We start from the raw sequence: 19365 nt of genomic DNA, 5'->3' as shown, positions 1-19365 counted from the left end.
ACGTTATATCACAGATTTGATATATAACAGCAGGTTGAAGCTGCACCCCCCCCCCCCCCCCCCCGCTGCTTCATGGCTCAGTTCAAAGTGCGACCTGATGGCCGACGCCGGGATCCACATGCGGCGCTGGATTTACGAGGCGTTCGTTGCTTCTTCAGGGATTTCCTGTGATTCAGCTCTTTATGAATCTGATGTGAGGTTAATTGAACCCTCATGCAGAGGAAGTTCTGCAGACCTGGAGATTCACAGCCATAAATACTCCTCCATTTTATACACACACGAGGTTTAATTCCTACCGTCTGTCGGTTGGAGACGTCAGCTCATCTGATTGTTCCTAACTTGAAAAGTCAGAAAGTTTAGATGGATGGATCCTGGATTCACAGACGCAGACAAAGCAGCTTCTGGTTTTTAGTCAGAAACTGATTTTTGATGATCAGCTGTCAGAGAAAGCTTTGCTTCTCCAGGAATCGTTCTTTAACAATAAATAAAAAGGCTCAAATAACTGTTGTGGGTTTTTGCTGAGAGTCTGGTCACATCACACAGGTCTCACTCAACAAGACGTCCCAGGCTTCTGAGGCTGTTGCAGAAAGACGAGGGGGAAGCCGGAGGGAGAGAGGAGTTTAATGTCTTCTGTTCTTCTGATGTGGACCATGTGGATGAAGAGATTTCACTCTTTGTTTGAACCACGTCAGACGTTGATGTGCTGTTCTCCCTGTTCAGTTTGATTGGGTCTTAATTAACATATTTTTATAATGTATGTTTTATAGTTTCTTACACAGAAAGAGAATGTGTGTAAATAGGGTCAATCACAGTTTGTGCCAAAACACTGGTCCTGTTTTAAATGAGTCGTGAACACACTCAGTGTTCCTTTCAGGTCCGGATTAAATGGCTGTGAATGGCCTGCAGAAACTCGTGAATGGAAACAGATTTAGCCTCTCTGAGGGAGGCTTACACACACACACTCACACACACACACACACACACACACACACACACACACACACACACACACACACACACTCACACACACACACACACACACACACACAGTAAGTCGCAGTGGGCTCAGAGTCTGCAGGGTAAAGCTTTACTGTTTGGTCACATTGTCCTGATTGAAGATGGAAATGTCTGGCAACACACAAGCACACACACTCACACACACACACACACACACACACACACACACACACACACACACACACACACATCTTTAGGATCTGATTTAAAGGAAGTTCATATTTAAAGGTGCAGTTTGTAGGACTTTGTGACATCTACTGGTGAGAGGGCAGTTTAACATCACAACTAACAAAGAAGTTTATAAATCACTGAATTTCCCTCGGGATGAATAAAGTATCCATCTATCCATCTATCAGTTTCACATGTGATCTTCTTTCTTCTCGGTCTCCTGCAGCCAGATGTTTCCCTCCCTGTGTTAACGGAGCTCTGTGCCGACGGCCTGGTCGCTGTGTTTGCAGACGAGGTTTCTCTGGTTCTCGCTGCGAGCTCTCCACGGTGACCTTGTCTCTGCCGGGACGGCCCCTGACCTCCATCCACCCCACCATCGTCCCTCGGCGGCCTCCTGTGCACTTCAACCCACTCCCCCGCCCTCCAGGGCCGAGCACCAGCCTTCGGCGAATCACCAAGCCTCCTCAGAGCCACATCTCCCAGCCCGTCTCCACCACAGCTGCCATTTTAAACACTAAACCAGGAGCGTCCCAGCTGAACTCCACCGAGAGCCAGGACCAAGAGGACGAGGCTCACACACCGGACTCTGGTCCTGGACTCAAAACCAAAAGTGTATCCAAGAGGTTTCCGGTGTACGAGCAGAACAGAGCTCTGAGAACTGAGGAGCTGAAGATGAAGGCAGCAGCTGAGGAAACACCAACAAGAGCTGAGTCTGAACCGGAGTTGAACGACCTCCAGCTCTGGGCCAGAAACGAGCAGAGAGCAGAGGTCACAGAGAGAGCGGCCAAAATAAACTCTGACTCAGAGCCAGAGGAGGTCCAACACTCACACTCAGAGAAACAACTCCTCTCCTTCAAAACCTCAACTCTGGAGACTGAGATCCTGGAGAAACCTTCGAATACAAACCAGAATCCAGAGACTCTTTCAGGGTCGGAGGGTGAAGAGAGTGGGAACCCTCAGTCTGACTCACCACAGAGATTCACAGAAGATGTAATTCCAAATCCAGAATCCAGCCTCAGGCCTAAAGCAGAGAGAGGAGAACATGTGGAGTCTGATCCGGGTCCGAGGACAGAGGTGAAGACGGCAGGAGCCAAGAATCAGCCGCTCAGGTAAGATGGCTCCTCCTCTCGTGTTCAGTGAACCCACTCAATGAATCTATGTGATGAGATCAATATAAATCTGTCAGAAGCTCTGACAAACGAACACTGCTATAAAGCAGCTATAGTCAATATTTACATTTTAATTACTGATCACGTGATTCCCTGAGTGAGAGTTATCGTTTATTGTGACGAGGTAACAGTAAATAGGCCCCTCCTCTTCCTTTTCTTCCTCCTCCTCCTCTTCTGTGAAAACTATTTTGTGTTTCATCATCCAAAGGTCAGACTGAATACATGCTGCAGTTCTCTGATCAGCCACTAGGTGAAGCTCTTCCCCTGACTTTACTTTAAAGGAAAGCTCTCTCACTCTCTCTGTGTCTCTATCTCTGTCTCTCTCTCGCTCTCTCTCTCTTTTTATATCTCTCTCTGTCCCTCTCTCTCTCTGTCTCTCTCTCCGTTCTCTCTCTCTCTCTCACTCACTCTCTCTCTGTCTCTCTCTCTCTCTCTGTTCTCTCTCTCTCTGCAGGCTGCACAATGAAAACACTTTAAGTTAATATTTTAACAATTACAAATAAATATTTGGAATAAAAAACAACTAATAATTATTATAAAAAGTTAACATGTAACATTACATGGCCTTCAGCGACTTCCAGTTAGTTAATTGTACCATCTATGATGGGGATCTGGGGTTAAGCATCTTGCCCAAGGACACTTCAGCACAGGCTGGAATTCAAGCCGGTGACCTCCTTGTTGGAGGACGACCGCTCTACCCCCTCAGCCACTTGATGTTAAGTCTCAAGCTGCAGGGAAGCAGATTAAAACTTTACGGAACATCAGTGTTGGTCCTGATCCAGGGGGCGCTGCAGATCAGTAAAATACGTGTTAGATAAAAACTTTACCGCCACCTAGTGACCAGAGCAGAAACAGACGTTTGTGTTAAGGGCGAGCAGCTGCAATACTTTACAAATCAAAGTCAGGGTCCGTCGATTCGAGTGAGTTTGAGTTTCTCCAGATGAGCGTGAGAGATTTCATCTGAAAAGGTCAAAGGTCAACTGTCCGTCACTAGACACTGGACGTCTGCGTGTCCTCTTCCCCTGTAGGAGGACGTTTGGACAGTTTGTCAGAAAGAAAAAGCAGATCACTGCGAGTCTCCTCCATCTTAACAATCAACATGATCCCAGAGTCAGGGGTCAGAGGTTGTGGAGGTCAGAGGTCGGAGCCAGGGTCAGGACAGACTGTGGGAAGACGGGGACGTGGTCGAAACCTATTTTTCTTCTGAAGGTTCCAGAATGAGTGAAATGACCTGAGGTGTTTGAGTGGCAGCGTGATAAGAGCTGAGGGGCGGAGCTGAGCAAACACTGGGTCCTTCACTCAAGGGAAAGAGATGATGCCGTCCCACAATGCACTGCAGCAGTCACGTTTGACCACGACTGAAACAAATATGTGTGTGTGTGTGTGTGTGTGTGTGTGTGTGTGTGACAGTCTGAGGGAGGCCCAGGCCGTGCTGCTGAGGAAGACTCTGTTCAGGAGAGGAAGAGGAGACAAGATGGCCGCCCTGCTGATGAAACACATTGAGAAGGAGAGGAAGAGACTTAACATCATGACCTCCTCTTCAAACCCGTCCTCATCATCTTCATCCTCCTCCTCTTCCTCATCATCAGTGAAAACCAGTGTGAAGAGCTTCCACTCTCAGAAGGGCCAGTACACCGTCCACATCTCGGCACCTGCAGGTCAGTTAGAGAACAATGATGATGACAACGATTATTCTTCATGATCATTTATCTCATTATTCTGGAATCTGCATCGGCTCCTCACATCCACATCTGTCGGGCAATGATCACAAACAAAGTAGACATCAGGGGACGTTGGGTTTGACCCATTTTTTATTGTTGATGATTGTTTTCCTCCGAAACCAAAGAGTGTGTATTCACTGTGGGCAATGTGTGTATCTGGCTGTGGTGGGTCACAGACACCAGAGCAGACGCTCTAATCATGTTTGGACATGTTAACACAATCTGACAGTTTATTTAACACACATACCACAACACACGGGTCACCAAGTTCTATAAGAACCAGTGTGCAGCTCAGAGATAAACTGTACACACAGCTCAGGACCGGCTGACGTGTGTTGTTGTAACGCTTTTTTTTTTTTCATGATGGTGATTTAATGGAGCTGGAATGCCTGGTTTTTAATGTGTGTGTGTGTGTCTGTGTGTGTGTGTGAGTGTGTGGTGCAGATAAGGTGACTGTTAATACAGACTCATAGTCGAGCGACAATCACTGTGATTAGAACAGTGAACAAATCCTGTTACTGTCAGCTATGTGGAGAACTGACTGGAGAACAGTGAGTGTAAAGCTGATGTCTTTAGCCTGTGTTCACGCCGTGCCCGACCCGAGCTGTGATTGGTCCACTTGGTAGCCTCGCGTTTCCCTCAGAATCACCGCCATTTTTAATTTGAGTTAAAGGAAGGAACATGTTTATGAGAAACTGCTCCTCGTCACCTCTCAGCTCCAACAGGATCCGCTGAGGAACACGCTCCATGTTGTTAACACACCACACAGACTTTGTTCACAAGTCGACCAGAAACCACAAGACACTCAACACCAGCATAGAGGCTCTACCGCCACTAGTGTTACGGAGGTGTAATTACAGTACGACTCACACACATCTCTGCACGGCCATGAAAGCTCGGCCCTGTGTGTAACTACAGCTTCACTACAGCTTCACTACAGCTTCACTACAACTTCACTACAGCTTCACTACAGCTTCACTACAGCTTCACTACAGCTTCACTACAGCTTCACTACAGCTTCACTACAGCTTCACTACAGCTTCACTACAGCGTCACTACAGCTTCACTACAACTTCACTACAACGTCACTACAGCTTCACTACAGCTTCACTACAGCTTCACTACAGCTTCACTACAACGTCACTACAGCTTCACTACAGCTTCACTACAGCTTCACTACAGCTTCACTACAACGTCACTACAGCTTCACTACAGCTTCACTACAACTTCACTACAACTTCACTACAGCTTCACTACAGCTTCACTACAACTTCACTACAGCGTCACTACAACGTCACTACAGCTTCACTACAGCTTCACTACAACGTCACTACAGCTTCACTACAGCTTCACTACAGCTTCACTACAGCTTCACTACAACGTCACTACAGCTTCACTACAGCTTCACTACAACTTCACTACAGCTTCACTACAGCTTCACTACAGCTTCACTACAACGTCACTACAGCTTCACTACAGCTTCACTACAGCTTCACTACAGCTTCACTACAACGTCACTACAGCTTCACTACAGCTTCACTACAGCTTCACTACAGCTTCACTACAACTTCACTACAGCTTCACTACAGCTTCACTACAGCTTCACTACAACGTCACTACAGCTTCACTACAACTTCACTACAGCTTCACTACAACGTAGCTTCACTGAGGAGCATGAACCTGACATTAGATTGAGGGATGAATATAATCTTTTTTGCTGTAGCCAGAAAAAAACTGAAACACCATGATTTTTTTATTTGGTCCATGTCCCATCTGCTAACATTAAGGAGGTGGTTTTTTGAACTATACTGCAGCCAGACACCAGGGGGCGATTCCGAGTCGTATCGTCCATCTTTATTTACGCTCTGTGGGAAAACACTTTTTACATTTGAAACTCGACTGATGGAAACATCGTCACACGGAGTTGTGTGTGTCGGCCCATGTGACTGACGGGTGACATGTTGAATCAATCATCATTACATCATCATGCTGTTGTAGCACTGTGCTCATAGTGTTAACACTTTGTTCCACTGCTCATGTTAATTGTTGTTCTGCTTCACTGGCTCAGTGTGTGTGTGTGTGTGTGTGTGTGTGTGTGTGTGTGTGTGTCTGTGAGAGGACATGAGCTCATAGCTGCAGAAACAACGGGTCTCTATACCAGCAGAGCAGCCGGGCCCTCAGCTCTGCGGGGGCCCCTAAGGCTGCGGGGGGCCCCTCTGAGAGCCGCTGCGTTCAGCCTCTGTGTGCCTCTGGTGTGTTCTCGTCATCTCTCTTTACTTTGAGGAGCTCAGAACAAATCCACTGACACAACACAACTCTGCAGGAAGTCAGAAGAATCTTTGTCCTCAGTTTAACAGTGAATCAGGAATATTCACCGAAATCCTTTTTCCAAAATGTATACGTATTAGAACTACTGCAGTAGTGTTTTACATGTGTTAGTACTACTGCAGTAGTGTTTTATATGTGTTAGTACTACTGCAGTAATGTTTTACATGTGTAAGTACTACTGCAGTAGTGTTTTATATTTGTTAGTACTACTGCAGTAATGTTTTACATGTGCTAGTACTACTGCAGTAATGTTTTACATGTGTAAGTACTACTGCAGTAGTGTTTTATATGTGTTAGTACTACTGCAGTAATGTTTTACATGTGTAAGTACTACTGCAGTAGTGTTTTATATGTGTTAGTATTACAGCAGTAATGTTTTACATGTGTTAATACTACTGCAGTTGTGTTTTATATGTGTTAGTACTACTGCAGTAGTGTTTTATATGTGTTAGTACTACTGCAGTAATGTTTTACATGTGTAAGTACTACTGCAGTAGTGTTTTATATGTGTTAGTACTACTGCAGTAATGTTTTACATGTGTAAGTACTACTGCAGTAGTGTTTTATATGTGTTAGTACTACTGCAGTAATGTTTTACATGTGTAAGTACTACTGCAGTAGTGTTTTATATGTGTTAGTACTACTGCAGTAATGTTTTACATGTGTAAGTACTACTGCAGTAGTGTTTTATATGTGTTAGTATTACAGCAGTAATGTTTTACATGTGTAAGTACTACTGCAGTAGTGTTTTATATGTGTTAGTACTACTGCAGTTGTGTTTTATATGTGTTAGTACTACTGCAGTAGTGTTTTATATGTGTTAGTACTACTGCAGTAATGTTTTACATGTGTAAGTACTACTGCAGTAGTGTTTTATATGTGTTAGTACTACTGCAGTATTGTTTTACATGTGTAAGTACTACTGCAGTAGTGTTTTATATGTGTTAGTATTACAGCAGTAATGTTTTACATGTGTTAATACTACTGCAGTTGTGTTTTATATGTGTTAGTACTACTGCAGTAGTGTTTTATATGTGTTAGTACTACTGCAGTAATGTTTTACATGTGTAAGTACTACTGCAGTAGTGTTTTATATGTGTTAGTACTACTGCAGTAATGTTTTACATGTGTAAGTACTACTGCAGTAGTGTTTTATATGTGTTAGTACTACTGCAGTAATGTTTTACATGTGTAAGTACTACTGCAGTAGTGTTTTATATGTGTTAGTACTACTGCAGTAATGTTTTACATGTGTAAGTACTACTGCAGTAGTGTTTTATATGTGTTAGTATTACAGCAGTAATGTTTTACATGTGTTAATACTACTGCAGTTGTGTTTTATATGTGTTGGATCTACTGCAGTAGTGTTTTACATGTGTAAGTACTACTGCAGTAGTGTTTTATATGTGTTAGTATTACAGCAGTAATGTTTTACATGTGTTAATACTACTGCAGTTGTGTTTTATATGTGTTGGATCTACTGCAGTAGTGTTTTACATGTGTAAGTACTGCAGTGATATTTTGAGCCTTGTGTAAAACTGTATTTTCCATCTGCAGCTTCATTAACTTTTCTTTTCTTTAGTTTTCACAGTTGATTTACACAAACCAGCGCAGCCTCTCTCTCTTTGTGTCAACACTGAGGACGTTTGTGTAACTTTTACGATCAGTGGGTCTGTGTTTGTGTTCACCTAAATATTGAGGCCAGAGGTTCAGTGCATGCAACATGGAAGACGTTAACACAACACACATGAAGAATCAAAGCGTGTCATGCTCTCCTCTGTCGACACTTTGAACTTCAACACATTCAGTGAGTCCGTCCTCCTGAAAGCCAGAGCAGTGTTGCATCATCAGCCTGACATCCTCCAACATCCTGCAGCCGGTTATGAAACTGAGCGGAGATGGATCGTCTCTGTTCGCACCAGAGAAAGGCCAAGAACAGAAAAGAGGAGAAGAAGAGGAGGGAAGGAGGGAGAGAGAGATTTGTGTATTAATTCTCTCTCTCTCTCTCTCTCTCTGTGTGGACTGATGGACCAGATCCCTGTTAAACATTTAGTTTGGAGCCAAGCCCAGTCCTGCACACTGCTTTCAATTATCTCTCTCCCTCTCTCTCTCTCCTTGCTCAGGCACTGTTGCTCGCTCGCTCACACACAGGAGTGTTTAGGAAAAAACAGAAAGCAGAGAGAGAGAGAGAGAGAGAGAGAGAGAGAGAGAGAGAGAGAGAGAGAGAGAGAGAGAGAGAGAGAGAGAGAGAGAGTGTGTGTGTGTGTGGGGGGGGTGACGTGTGGTCATTTACTTCTTCTTCCCTCCCTCTCTCCTTTTTTTCGTGCGACACTCGTTTCAGTCGACCCCCGGATAAGAGAGAGAGAGAGAGAGAGAGAGAGAGAGAGAGAGAGAGAGAGAGAGAGAGAGAGAGAGAGAGAGAGAGGTGGTGGGGGGAACGAGCAAGGTAGAGTCAGAGTAAAGGGAGAGGGGAGAGGTTTTGGAGTTTGAGACGATGCAACACATTGAGAAACTCTGAGTGCAGCAGTCGACATGCTGCAGCCTTCGCTCTGCTGCTCTCTGTCCGTCATCGTCTTCTTCTTCTTCGTGTCTCCTCCGCCAGCTGATGGACAGACCGCCACAGCAGGGGGAGGGGGAGGAGGAGGGGGGGAGAGGATCCAGGTGATGTTCACGCCGACGATCTGCAAAGTGCGCTGCAACCAGGACCGATGTGTCAACTACTGTGAGAGAGGCAACGTGACCACGCTGTACAGCAGCAGCTCCGAGGGAGGAGGAGGAGGAGGAGGAGGAGGAGGAGGAGGACGCAGAGACGGCTCCCATGGTCCAGGCTTCAGAGTCTGTAAGTTCAACTTTGACCTTTGACCTTTACTCTTCTTCTGCTGCTTCCAGTTCGGTGTTCGGACTCACCTGATCCAGAGAAACTGAAGTGGGTCTGATCTCCCTGCACAAGCTTCTCTTTTCTCTCCTCCATGTTCTCTGTGTCATTCTAACTGGCTCTGTATGAACTGCATTACCCATGGTGCACTGCAAGACCCTCGCTTGCTCCTGTTCTCACCAAAGACAGTTAATGAAAATGGACATAGACTCCTGGCCCAGACATTGTAAAGGTAAAGTGACTGTCAAAGAAGTATAGCTAATGAACCCATAAAGAGGGCGGGACAGTTCACTTTGTCATCACTACCCTTGGCTTTCTATTGGCTGAAGAGTCGTTACACAAAGAATTCTGAGAGCAGAAGTTTCACGTACACAGAAACAACGTGAGCACGAGGAGAAGAGCTAACACTCGAGAGTTTGAGCTCAAGCAGAGCAAAGCTAAACACAAGCAGTGTGATTGACAGCTAGTACCGTCCAATGGGTGCAGGTGGGCGTGCAGTGTGGACTCGCTCTCTCAGAGAGAGTGCACACCGAGCGGTAGGGCGAGCGAGTCGTGTGACACTCAGAGGAGAGAGAGTCCACACCGAGCGGTAGGGCGAGCGACTTGTGTGACACTCAGAGGAGAGAGAGTCCACACCGAGCTGTAGGGCGAGCGAGTCGTGTGACACTCAGAGGAGAGAGAGTCCACACCGAGCGGTAGGGCGAGCGACTTGTGTGACACTCAGAGGAGAGAGAGTCCACACCGAGCTGTAGGGCGAGCGAGTCGTGTGACACTCAGAGGAGAGAGAGTCCACACCGAGCTGTAGGGCGAGCGACTTGTGTGACACTCAGAGGAGAGAGAGTCCACACCGAGCGGTAGGGCGAGCGAGTCGTGTGACCCTCAGAGGAGAGAGAGTCCACACTGAGCTGTAGGGCGAGCGAGTCGTGTGACACTCAGAGGAGAGAGAGTCCACGCCGAGCTGTAGGGCGAGCGAGTCGTGTGACACTCAGAGGAGAGAGAGTCCACACCGAGCGGTAGGGCGAGCGACTCGTGTGACCCTCAGAGGAGAGAGAGTCCACACCGAGCAGTAGGGCGAGCGAGTCGTGTGACCCTCAGAGGAGAGAGAGTCCACACAGAGCTGTAGGGCGAGCGAGTCGTGTGACACTCAGAGGAGAGAGAGTCCACACCGAGCGGTAGGGCGAGCGAGTCGTGTGACACTCAGAGGAGAGAGAGTCCACACCGAGCGGTAGGGCGAGCGACTCGTGTGACCCCTCAGAGGAGAGAGAGTCCACACCGAGCTGTAGGGCGAGCGAGTCGTGTGACCCTCAGAGGAGAGAGAGTCCACACCGAGCGGTAGGGCGAGCTACTCGTGTGACCCCTCAGAGGAGAGAGAGTCCACACTGAGCTGTAGGGCGAGCGACTCGTGTGACCCTCAGAGGAGAGAGAGTCCACACTGAGCTGCAGCGAGTCTGAAAACGAAGATCTGATCTCAACATACGAGTTTACATGTGTTGCGTGTGAAGTGGCTCCAGCTGTGTCATGTGACCTGCAGCTCTTTGATGGTTGGCAGAGTTCAGACTCTGAAGCGAAGCCAGTGAATAGTTGTGCAGTGTGAACTGACTCCAGGTCAGCGGCTGGCAGCAGGTCTGAAGTCAGAGAATAAAAAATGGCTCTGAATGAAAGAATCTTTATCCCCCCCCACTCCTTCCACCCTGAGGTGTTTTCAGACTGGCGCTGTTTGTACTCAGGTGACTGGGACCAGTGCTGGAGCTGGTTCCACACCTGGTTCCAGTCTCAGCTGGAATAACCTCAGTGAGTCACATGAGAGAAGATCTGGCACAACGTTCTAACACATGGTCAACACTGGGACAGAATTCTTTTAATCTGAACTGGAAAATCACTAAGAACTATAAATCACATCTGATTTCTCACAGGAGTCAAATCCTGTTGATTAGTTATCACCTGTCAGATGTTCAGAGGCTGTGATCGTTCTCACACTGAACCAAGATGGACGTCGAGTCTCCACTTCCTCCAACTGTTCAGAAAGGAAGCTGAAATATTACTGATACAAACTCTGCCATCTTGTGGTGATGATGTCATTTGCAGTATCGTGGAGTAGAGCCGCTCATGAGCTCGACATTAATACAGGAAATATGTCTTTGATTTATCATTAGCTGCAGAGGAGGAGGTAAATGGTTTTGTATTTATATAGAACTTTTCTAGTATAATGTCTCAAAGCTCTTTACAGTACAGTTTGACATTCACACACACATTCACACAGTGCATCTATCTGCTCTTTGTTATTCTATGGGGGGGACCATTGAGGGTTCAGCATCTTGCCCAAGGACACTTCGGCTTGCAGATGGGTCAGACTTGGGATCGAACTGCCGACCTTCAGGGTGGGACCTTGATACCACGGCTCTACTCCGCGACCACGCAGGCTCTGACTCCAAATCATGACATCACAAGATGGCCACGTTCGTATCTGAGATGTTTGGCTTCGTTTCTGGAGGAAGAGGCGACATGTTGTTGTCTTTATGTTCCGTCGATATCAAACACGACTTTGAATAAACATCAGATCAGAACAACAACAGCTGCTGACACTTTCACCGTTTATCTCAGTTTATAAGGCTTTGCACTGTTTAAGCCTGACTCATAAAACTTCACAAAGACACACATCAGTGCTACACACCACACGGTGAATAATAATCGCAGCATGTGTGTGTGTAGTGTTACCAACAGAGAGAATTGAGAAGAACCTGGTTTAAAAGCTGCAGGTTTCCTTCCTGCTGCAGAGACGAGGTATCGGCTCATTAGCAGAAATCTGAGTAACAATACCCTGACTTCCTGTGGAACGAGCTCTAACAGGAAGTAGGAAGTGGCTGGCCGGTTCTGTTGGCGCCCGGTCCACTTTCAGCTCCGTCCCAACAGGGAGGCAGCTTTGTTTTTCATCCGCACGTCACCTGGACTCACACAAGACCCAGTGTTGGGAGAGAGACTGTAAACATGATGGATGTGTGTTAGTGTTGGCCTGTGTGTGTGTGTGTGTGTGTGTGTGTGTGTGTGTGTGTGTATGTGTGGAGCCTGAAACTTACTGGTTCTTTTTTATTTAATCATTCAACTGTTTATATTTGAGCCTTAAACAGCTGAATTGATGCAGTTTGATTTCCTGAGTATGTGAATAACTAACATGGAGGAGGCGGGGCTACTGACCTGCAGCCAACCACCATCAAGGAGCTTTGGCTTCACTTTGAGTCGCTGTCATGTTTTACGTCTTTATTTAATGATGTTCAACGAATGGAGAATCCAACCTGATATTCTTTTGAGGCCCCCCCGCAGGTCGGGCCCTTAGTTCTCCTCATAGTCGCTTCTTGAACCTTGATCCCAGTTGTCGTTGTGCGAGCAGCTAATAAAGATCTCCATGTTTGTTTGTCTCCTGCAGTCCTCTGTCCTCTGCTCTGTAAGAACGGTGGCGTCTGTCTTCAGAAGGACCGCTGCCTCTGCCCCTCCACCTTCGTCGGGAAGTTCTGCCAGATCCCCGTCGACTCCGCCTCCGCCGCCGCGGGTGCTGCTGCCTCGCCGTCCTCCACCAATGAGATCGTCAAGCCAGCACTCCGCTCCGTCACCACAGCCAATCAGGAGCTGACCCAGTCGGAGTTCCTTGTGCCGCTGGGACAGAACCAGGAAGTAGCGAGGGCGGGAGGTGGGTCATCCACACAGATTCATCCAATCACAACAAACAAGATCCTGAAGCACTTTGCATGTTAAGGTTGAGACCTTCTGCGTGAGAGATCACCTGGAACAGTGGCTGACATATTGTGTGTGTGTCTGTGTGTGTGTGTGTGTGTGTGTGTGTGGGCAGCCCCGGCTCCGTCCATGGTGAAGGTCAGAGTGCAGCACCCCCTTGAGGCCAGTGTGAAGATCCACCAGGTGCTGAAGGTGGGGCCCATTCAATCAAAGCTCCGAAGTCAGATCTCACTTTCTGATGAATCATTCTGTGGGAAATGAGTTCAAAGAAAAGACAATTTAACAATTTTTAAGAAAGTGAAAAAAGTGTCTTCTCCAGATGTTGAGTTCTTCTCATCTCACACGTCCTTCACCAAGCTCCACGCTCATCTGTAGCTTTTAAATAATCCTGACGACTAAGACATGAACAAGTGAAAGCAGAGTTATCGTGGATGAAAGGTTGTGATGATGACCCGATGTGTGTCTCTTCCCATCAGGTGTCTGGGTTCAGTCCCGCCCTGCGGACCTTGTCCTCGCCGGCCTCGGGGTCGGCGGGGGCTCCGGCTCCTCCCGGTGGGGGCGTCCAGGCTCAGACGGTGAGAGGCGACGGCACCTACACCGAACACTCCGGCTTCAAGTACTGCTTCAGAGAGGTGAAGGGCGGACAGGTGAGGGCAGGGGGCGGAGCCACCAGGAACTTGTTTGTTTATTTAGTGATGCGTATCAACACTGAGGAACCAATCAAACGGCTTCTAACAAGTAGATTAGTTGAATTTTATTGGATCATTAGTCACAGACTGGGAACCAGTGCTTCAGTCTTCAGGATGTAAATGTGGAACTGAAGACACCTGATTGGCTGTCTGCTTCGGGGAAAGAAAACATCAGATATTCATGAATCAAACTGATCTCAGATAAATCTACTTTCCTCAGATTAAACCTGTTCTGAATATAAAACATGTGTGTGTGTGTGTGTGTGTGTGTGTGTGTGCGCGTGTGTGTGTGTGTGTGTGTGTGTGTGTGTGTGTGTGTGTGTGTGTGTGCGTGTGTGTGTGTGCGTGTGTAGTGCAGCTCTCCTCTGCCTGGACTGAGGAGCAGGGACATGTGCTGCCGAGGGATCGGGAAGGGGTGGGGCATCACCGACTGTGTCCTCTGTCCTGATACAGGTACACACTCACACACACACACACACTCACACACACACACCTTGACCACAGTCAACTTAAAAGTGAAGCCAGAACATCTGGAATTCCCCCTGGTGGCTGGTCCTAGTAAAGGTTATAAACCCTTCTCCTCCACGTTAGTAGATGGGACATGGACCAAACAAACAAATCAGAGTAGAAGTTGAATACATGTTTGTCAAAGATGTTTCTGTCTTTCAGGTTGTTCTCATCTCTGTGATGTTTGTTCAGGTGTTTCTGATCAGTGTGGTGTTAACACCACGGCTCCATCTTTAGTGACAGTCACGGACTGTGGAGAGGAGAAGGACCTGGGTGTACACAGACAGTGTGTATACAGGTTCAATGCTGTGTGTGTGTGTGGGGGTGTGTGTGTGTGTGTGTGTGTGTGTGTGTGTGTGTGTGTGTGTGTGACATCAAGCTATACGTCTCTCTGAGCAGCATCAGAGTTCTGACTCTCTTCTCCAAAAATACCTCCATGACACTGATTTGATGAGAAATAAGTACAGCCAACATACAAACACTCCATCACACACACATACACACACACACTCACTACACACACACAAACACACACACACACACTACACACACAAGCAAACACACTCACATACATACCTACAATACACACACACACACACACACATACACACACACAGACACTCACACACTCACACAAACACATACATACATACAGTAAACAACACACACACACACACACACACACCTACAGTTCACACAAACACACACACTTTTTTTCTTTTCTCTTTCTTTCTGTGAAAATCTGAAACTTTATGACTGAAATATTTTGGAACTACTCCACTAGAGGCTGCTTATATAACTATCTTACAGTATCACACACACACACACTCACACTCACACTCACACTCACACACAGTAATGATGCCTTCATGTTTGTGTAGAAAACTGACTAACTGTAAAGGAATGCAGCTCAGTAGGACTAAAGGCCTTTAACACACACACACACACACGCACACACACACACACACATCTGCCCATGTGTAGAGACAGAAGTTGTGAGCTCACTTGTTGGCGTCTGACCTCACATCAGTTTGTCAAATCAGAAAGAATGAGGGAATAAACCTTTAAAACCACACACACACTCACTCACTCACTCAAACACACAAACACACTCACTCACTCACACACACACACTCACTCACTCACACACACACACACACACACACACAAACACACACACCTTAAACTCTGTGAATAAATTTTTTTATTTTCCTTTTTATTTTGTTGAATTCTTTAGATTCTTAATGTTTGTGTGTCATTTAATTGTGGTCATGAATCATCAGGTCAAAGCAACAGCAGCTGTGCGTCTGGGCTTGAGCGATCCAATGGAACGCAGTGTGTCGGTGAGTTTCACACACACATGCACACACACACACACACACACACACAAACACACACACACACACACTTACACACACAGGGATGGTAGGTCAGAGGTTAAAGACCTGTCCCTCTAGCAGCCTGCAGGAGTGCCCTTGAGCCAGACGTCGCGGTGGTGTCTAAGTTGTCGTACTTCAACATGCACACTTTACGTTTGTTACTCTAAACTCCGGTGAAGTCTCGAGCTCTCTCGCCCGTAGCGGTCGCCATCTTGGCCACGAAGCCTTAGAGGACCTGTCGTTAACACAATCAGTAAATTATGACACAGCCTGAATAACTTGTTGTGATCACACTGTGTACACAGAGTCGTACTCTAGACTCACTGAAGTATCTGATTTCAGGAAACATTTGAAACTGTCCTACATGTTCTTACTCCCTTTGCTGTTGTTCGTGTGTGTGTGTGTGTGTCTGTGTGCATGTGTGTGTGTGTGTTTTAATGTGTATTGTGTGTAAATGTGTGTGTGTAGATGTGAATGAGTGCCTCCGGCCTGGGCTGTGTGAGAACGGGATCTGTGTGAACACCAGGGGGAGCTATAGCTGTGTGTGTAGGGCGGGGTTCATCCTCGACGCCACACATGGAATCTGCATTTGTAAGTAACACACACACACACACACACACACACACACTCACACTCGCTGTTGCACCTTGAGAATGAAATCAGGAATAACGCAGACTCCAGATCAGAACTTGTCGAATCCATCTGAGTGTTTCTGAACACGTGTTGCTGTGTGTGTCCTCGGGATTGTTCCGCTCACAGCGACTCTACTCGCGAGCGTCCTCCGTCCTCTTGAAGTTAAACCACAGAGCGTCAAGAGGACACTATGCTCAGAAGGTTGAGCTGACAGTGAGCGCCCCCTGCTGGATCCGGAGGCTAAAGCTACACAGGGCATCACAGTGTGAACATGAATTCCCCCGTGCTCTCATGGATGTTTGAATCTGGAATAAAAAGGGACTATTTTCCGTCAAGTTACTCATCAGACCTTCATGTTGCCCCCCCCCCCCCCCCCCCCCGCGCTCAGTAAACACTGACGTCTCTCAGACCGGGCGGATGAATAAAGAGGTGGATGAATAAAGAGGTGGATGAATAAAGAGGCGGATGAATAAAGAGGTGGATGAATAAAGAGGTGGATGAATAAAGAGGCGGATGAATAAAGAGGTGGATGAATAAAGAGGTGGACTGTCCCGTTAACTCTGAGACACAGAGGTTCACGCTCCTCTGACCCCCCGACCACAGGACGTCTTTGTTCAGTGGGAGTCTTCAGATGTTGTCTCGTCAGTGGACTGGTTGTCCCGGTCCAGGTCAGCAGGACGTGTCTTCAGTGGGAGACTTCAGATGTTGTCTCGTCAGTGGACTGGTTGTCCCGGTCCAGGTCAGCAGGACGTGTCTTCAGTGGGAGTCGCTGCTCAGATGGTTTTGGTGAAGCCTGACTGGTGATCTGCTTATTCTGACCGGCATCCAGGAGGAGGAGGCTGCAGGATGCTGGTCCGCCTGGGAACCAATGACCACGCTGGGTTATTGGTTCTGACTCATGTCTCGTCTGTGTGGATGGGTGTGTGGTATATGTGTGTGTGTGGTGTTCAGTTGTGTGTCTGTGTTGCCTGCACACTGAAGTCCTCTGTGTTTTTCTCCCAGACTCAACATTTATATACGACTTAAATTTTGTGCTGCACAAAAACCAACGTGTTCTGAATCAGTAATGATGTCAGACTCAAAACTTTAAAAATAGTTTCAACAAACATTGTAATTTAAGTTTGTTCAACTGTACACGTAGAATTTTCATATTTATGCTAACGACTTACAGTAAACATTCCAGGATCCGCCCCCTGATCCGAATCCACATAAAACTGAGCATAACAGTGAACGCCCACTGTTAGAATCACGTCACATTTGACCTTTGACCTTTGGATATCATATCGATGTGGCTCTTAAGAGAATAGAACATCGTTTCACCAGCTCGTGGTCGGTGGGGAGTCGACCTCGGATGAGCTCTATTGAATGAGTTCTTCTCTGACTCAAGTGTCACAGTAATCCATCCTGTGGTTTCTGTGTAATCCTGCTGAGTTCATAAAGTTCATAAAGTAAGTAGATTTACTCTTCTCTCTCTAAGTAGCATCAGTACACAGCAGTTTATAAAACCACATGTGTTGTGTCTGGAATCATCAATGTCTCTGATGTAAGAGCTTCATCCTCTCTTCATCTTCTCTGTGACGTCTGAGCTTCGCTGAGCTTGATCTGTGTCTCCACCCGGGTCGTCCTGCCTGAATGGACCCGAGCATGACGCTGCATGGGGCGCTCTGAGACGGGCTCCGGCATGTCTCTGTATGACCCTGTGTCCCTCTGTGTGTGTCCTCTCCAGCCCAGAGTGTGATATCGGAGGTGAAGGGTCAGTGTTTCCGGGTCCTGGGCTCGGGTCAGGGTCCGTCCTCCTGCTCCTTGCCCATCCTCAGGAACATCACCAAACAGATCTGCTGCTGCAGCCGGGTCGGCAAAGCCTGGGGACCCGACTGCCAGAGATGTCCCTACTTTGGTTCAGGTTGGTGTCCACATGAAATGTCTCAGATCATTAGATGATGAAGAATTGTGGTTCTGACATTTAAGTCCCCTTCAGGAGGAAGTGCATCTCTTTGCGGATCCTCACTCTTATGTAGTGGTGCCATCATCAGTTCCCTGTTCCTGTTGGTTGTGGGACTCGCCGTGGTGAGAAGAACCTTCGACCTCAGAGATGCTTCCTCAGGCCGCGCCCTCCAGTGGGCGCTGGGGGGTTTGGATCCAGCTGGATCCGTCGGGATGAGACTCAACATGTGGATTCAGTGGGACATCCTCCGTGGTCCTCGCTAACAGCTGCTGTTCAGCTCATTTCTGTATCTCACATGGTGCAGCTGTTCACATCTGGAGGAGACCAGATGTTATTTAGATAACCTGTTAACACAGACACAGTGTGTGTGAGTGGTCACGTCCTAGGTCCTTCCAGGTGTGTGGACATGGATTACAGATGATCTGGAGCCCAGACGCCTTGCAGGGATGAGCTTTTAATGTGAAAAGCAGCAGGAAGTGTTGGATCTCTCTGTCTTCAGATGTTGTGTATGAACTGAGACTGAGCGTCCTCCCTCGTCCCTCTGTCTCCTCCTCAGTGGCCTTTAAGGAGATCTGTCCAGCCGGGCCTGGTTATCACTACTCAGCTTCAGCCCTGCAGTTCAACCAGAGGGTCCACGAGCAGCTGGGGGGCCGAGGGGCCACACTGGTGAACCACAGCAACCAGGACAACCAGGGTAGCTGCAGTGGACCGGCCTGAGACACACTGCGTCCATCACATCGACACATGTGACACGTTTCAATCCTTCCACAGCTCCTGATCCTGGACCCAGCAGTGGAGGAGCCTCCAGGCAGAAGCCCTCGTCCTCTGGTGGACAGAGTACTTCACTGAGCTCTGGATCAGCTGGTACCAGACCCGTTCCACCTCCGACCCCCCGGCATCCATCTCAGCCTCAGACCCGCCCGGCCACCAGCTCCCCCTCCACCAGGACGGTACAATCCAGCAGCGCCGGCACCTCGACCCCCCAGAACAAACCCCCGACTCCTGGCAGAGCTGGGACCCAACCGGTCCGACCTGGATCTGCTCCGTCACATCCAAGACCACAGCCCCCGTCCACTGGGAGTCAGGGTAAGCTCAGAGAGAAGAGCTGTGTTAGAGTGTGTTCATGAGCCGTGTGAGAAATGTTGTGGTTTCTGCTCCTAGCCGGCGGTCGCTCCTCCTCTGGGTCCCGACCCGACCACACTCAAGCA

General features: G+C 47.7%; 1 protein-coding gene across 3 annotated transcripts in view; it reads left to right on the top strand.

Annotated features, from left to right (window-relative positions):
- The first annotated feature begins 1326 nt into the window (after positions 1-1326).
- Positions 1327-19365, top strand: part of LOC133951675 (latent-transforming growth factor beta-binding protein 4) — a 32492-nt gene continuing 14453 nt past the window's right edge. For 2 of the 3 annotated variants that reach the window (XM_062385766.1, XM_062385765.1), the window contains exons 1-13: positions 1327-2294; positions 3765-4012; positions 9006-9242; positions 12700-12960; positions 13120-13196; positions 13481-13651; positions 14047-14146; positions 15484-15543; positions 16048-16170; positions 17939-18115; positions 18714-18851; positions 18929-19243; positions 19319-19365. The exon at positions 19319-19365 is cut by the window's right edge and continues 130 nt beyond it. In XM_062385766.1, coding sequence (XP_062241750.1) covers positions 1342-2294; positions 3765-4012; positions 9006-9242; positions 12700-12960; positions 13120-13196; positions 13481-13651; positions 14047-14146; positions 15484-15543; positions 16048-16170; positions 17939-18115; positions 18714-18851; positions 18929-19243; positions 19319-19365 — 2907 coding nt within the window. In that variant the 5' untranslated portion in view covers positions 1327-1341. The remainder of the gene's footprint in view (positions 2295-3764; positions 4013-9005; positions 9243-12699; positions 12961-13119; positions 13197-13480; positions 13652-14046; positions 14147-15483; positions 15544-16047; positions 16171-17938; positions 18116-18713; positions 18852-18928; positions 19244-19318) is intronic. The other variant, XM_062385767.1, reaches the window with a different exon arrangement.

This window comes from Platichthys flesus, chromosome 4, assembly GCF_949316205.1.
Source record: "Platichthys flesus chromosome 4, fPlaFle2.1, whole genome shotgun sequence".
Lineage (NCBI taxonomy): Eukaryota > Metazoa > Chordata > Actinopteri > Pleuronectiformes > Pleuronectidae > Platichthys > Platichthys flesus.
The sequence above is the reverse complement of the archived record's forward strand: the minus strand, read 5'-3'. Positions and strand labels throughout refer to the sequence as shown.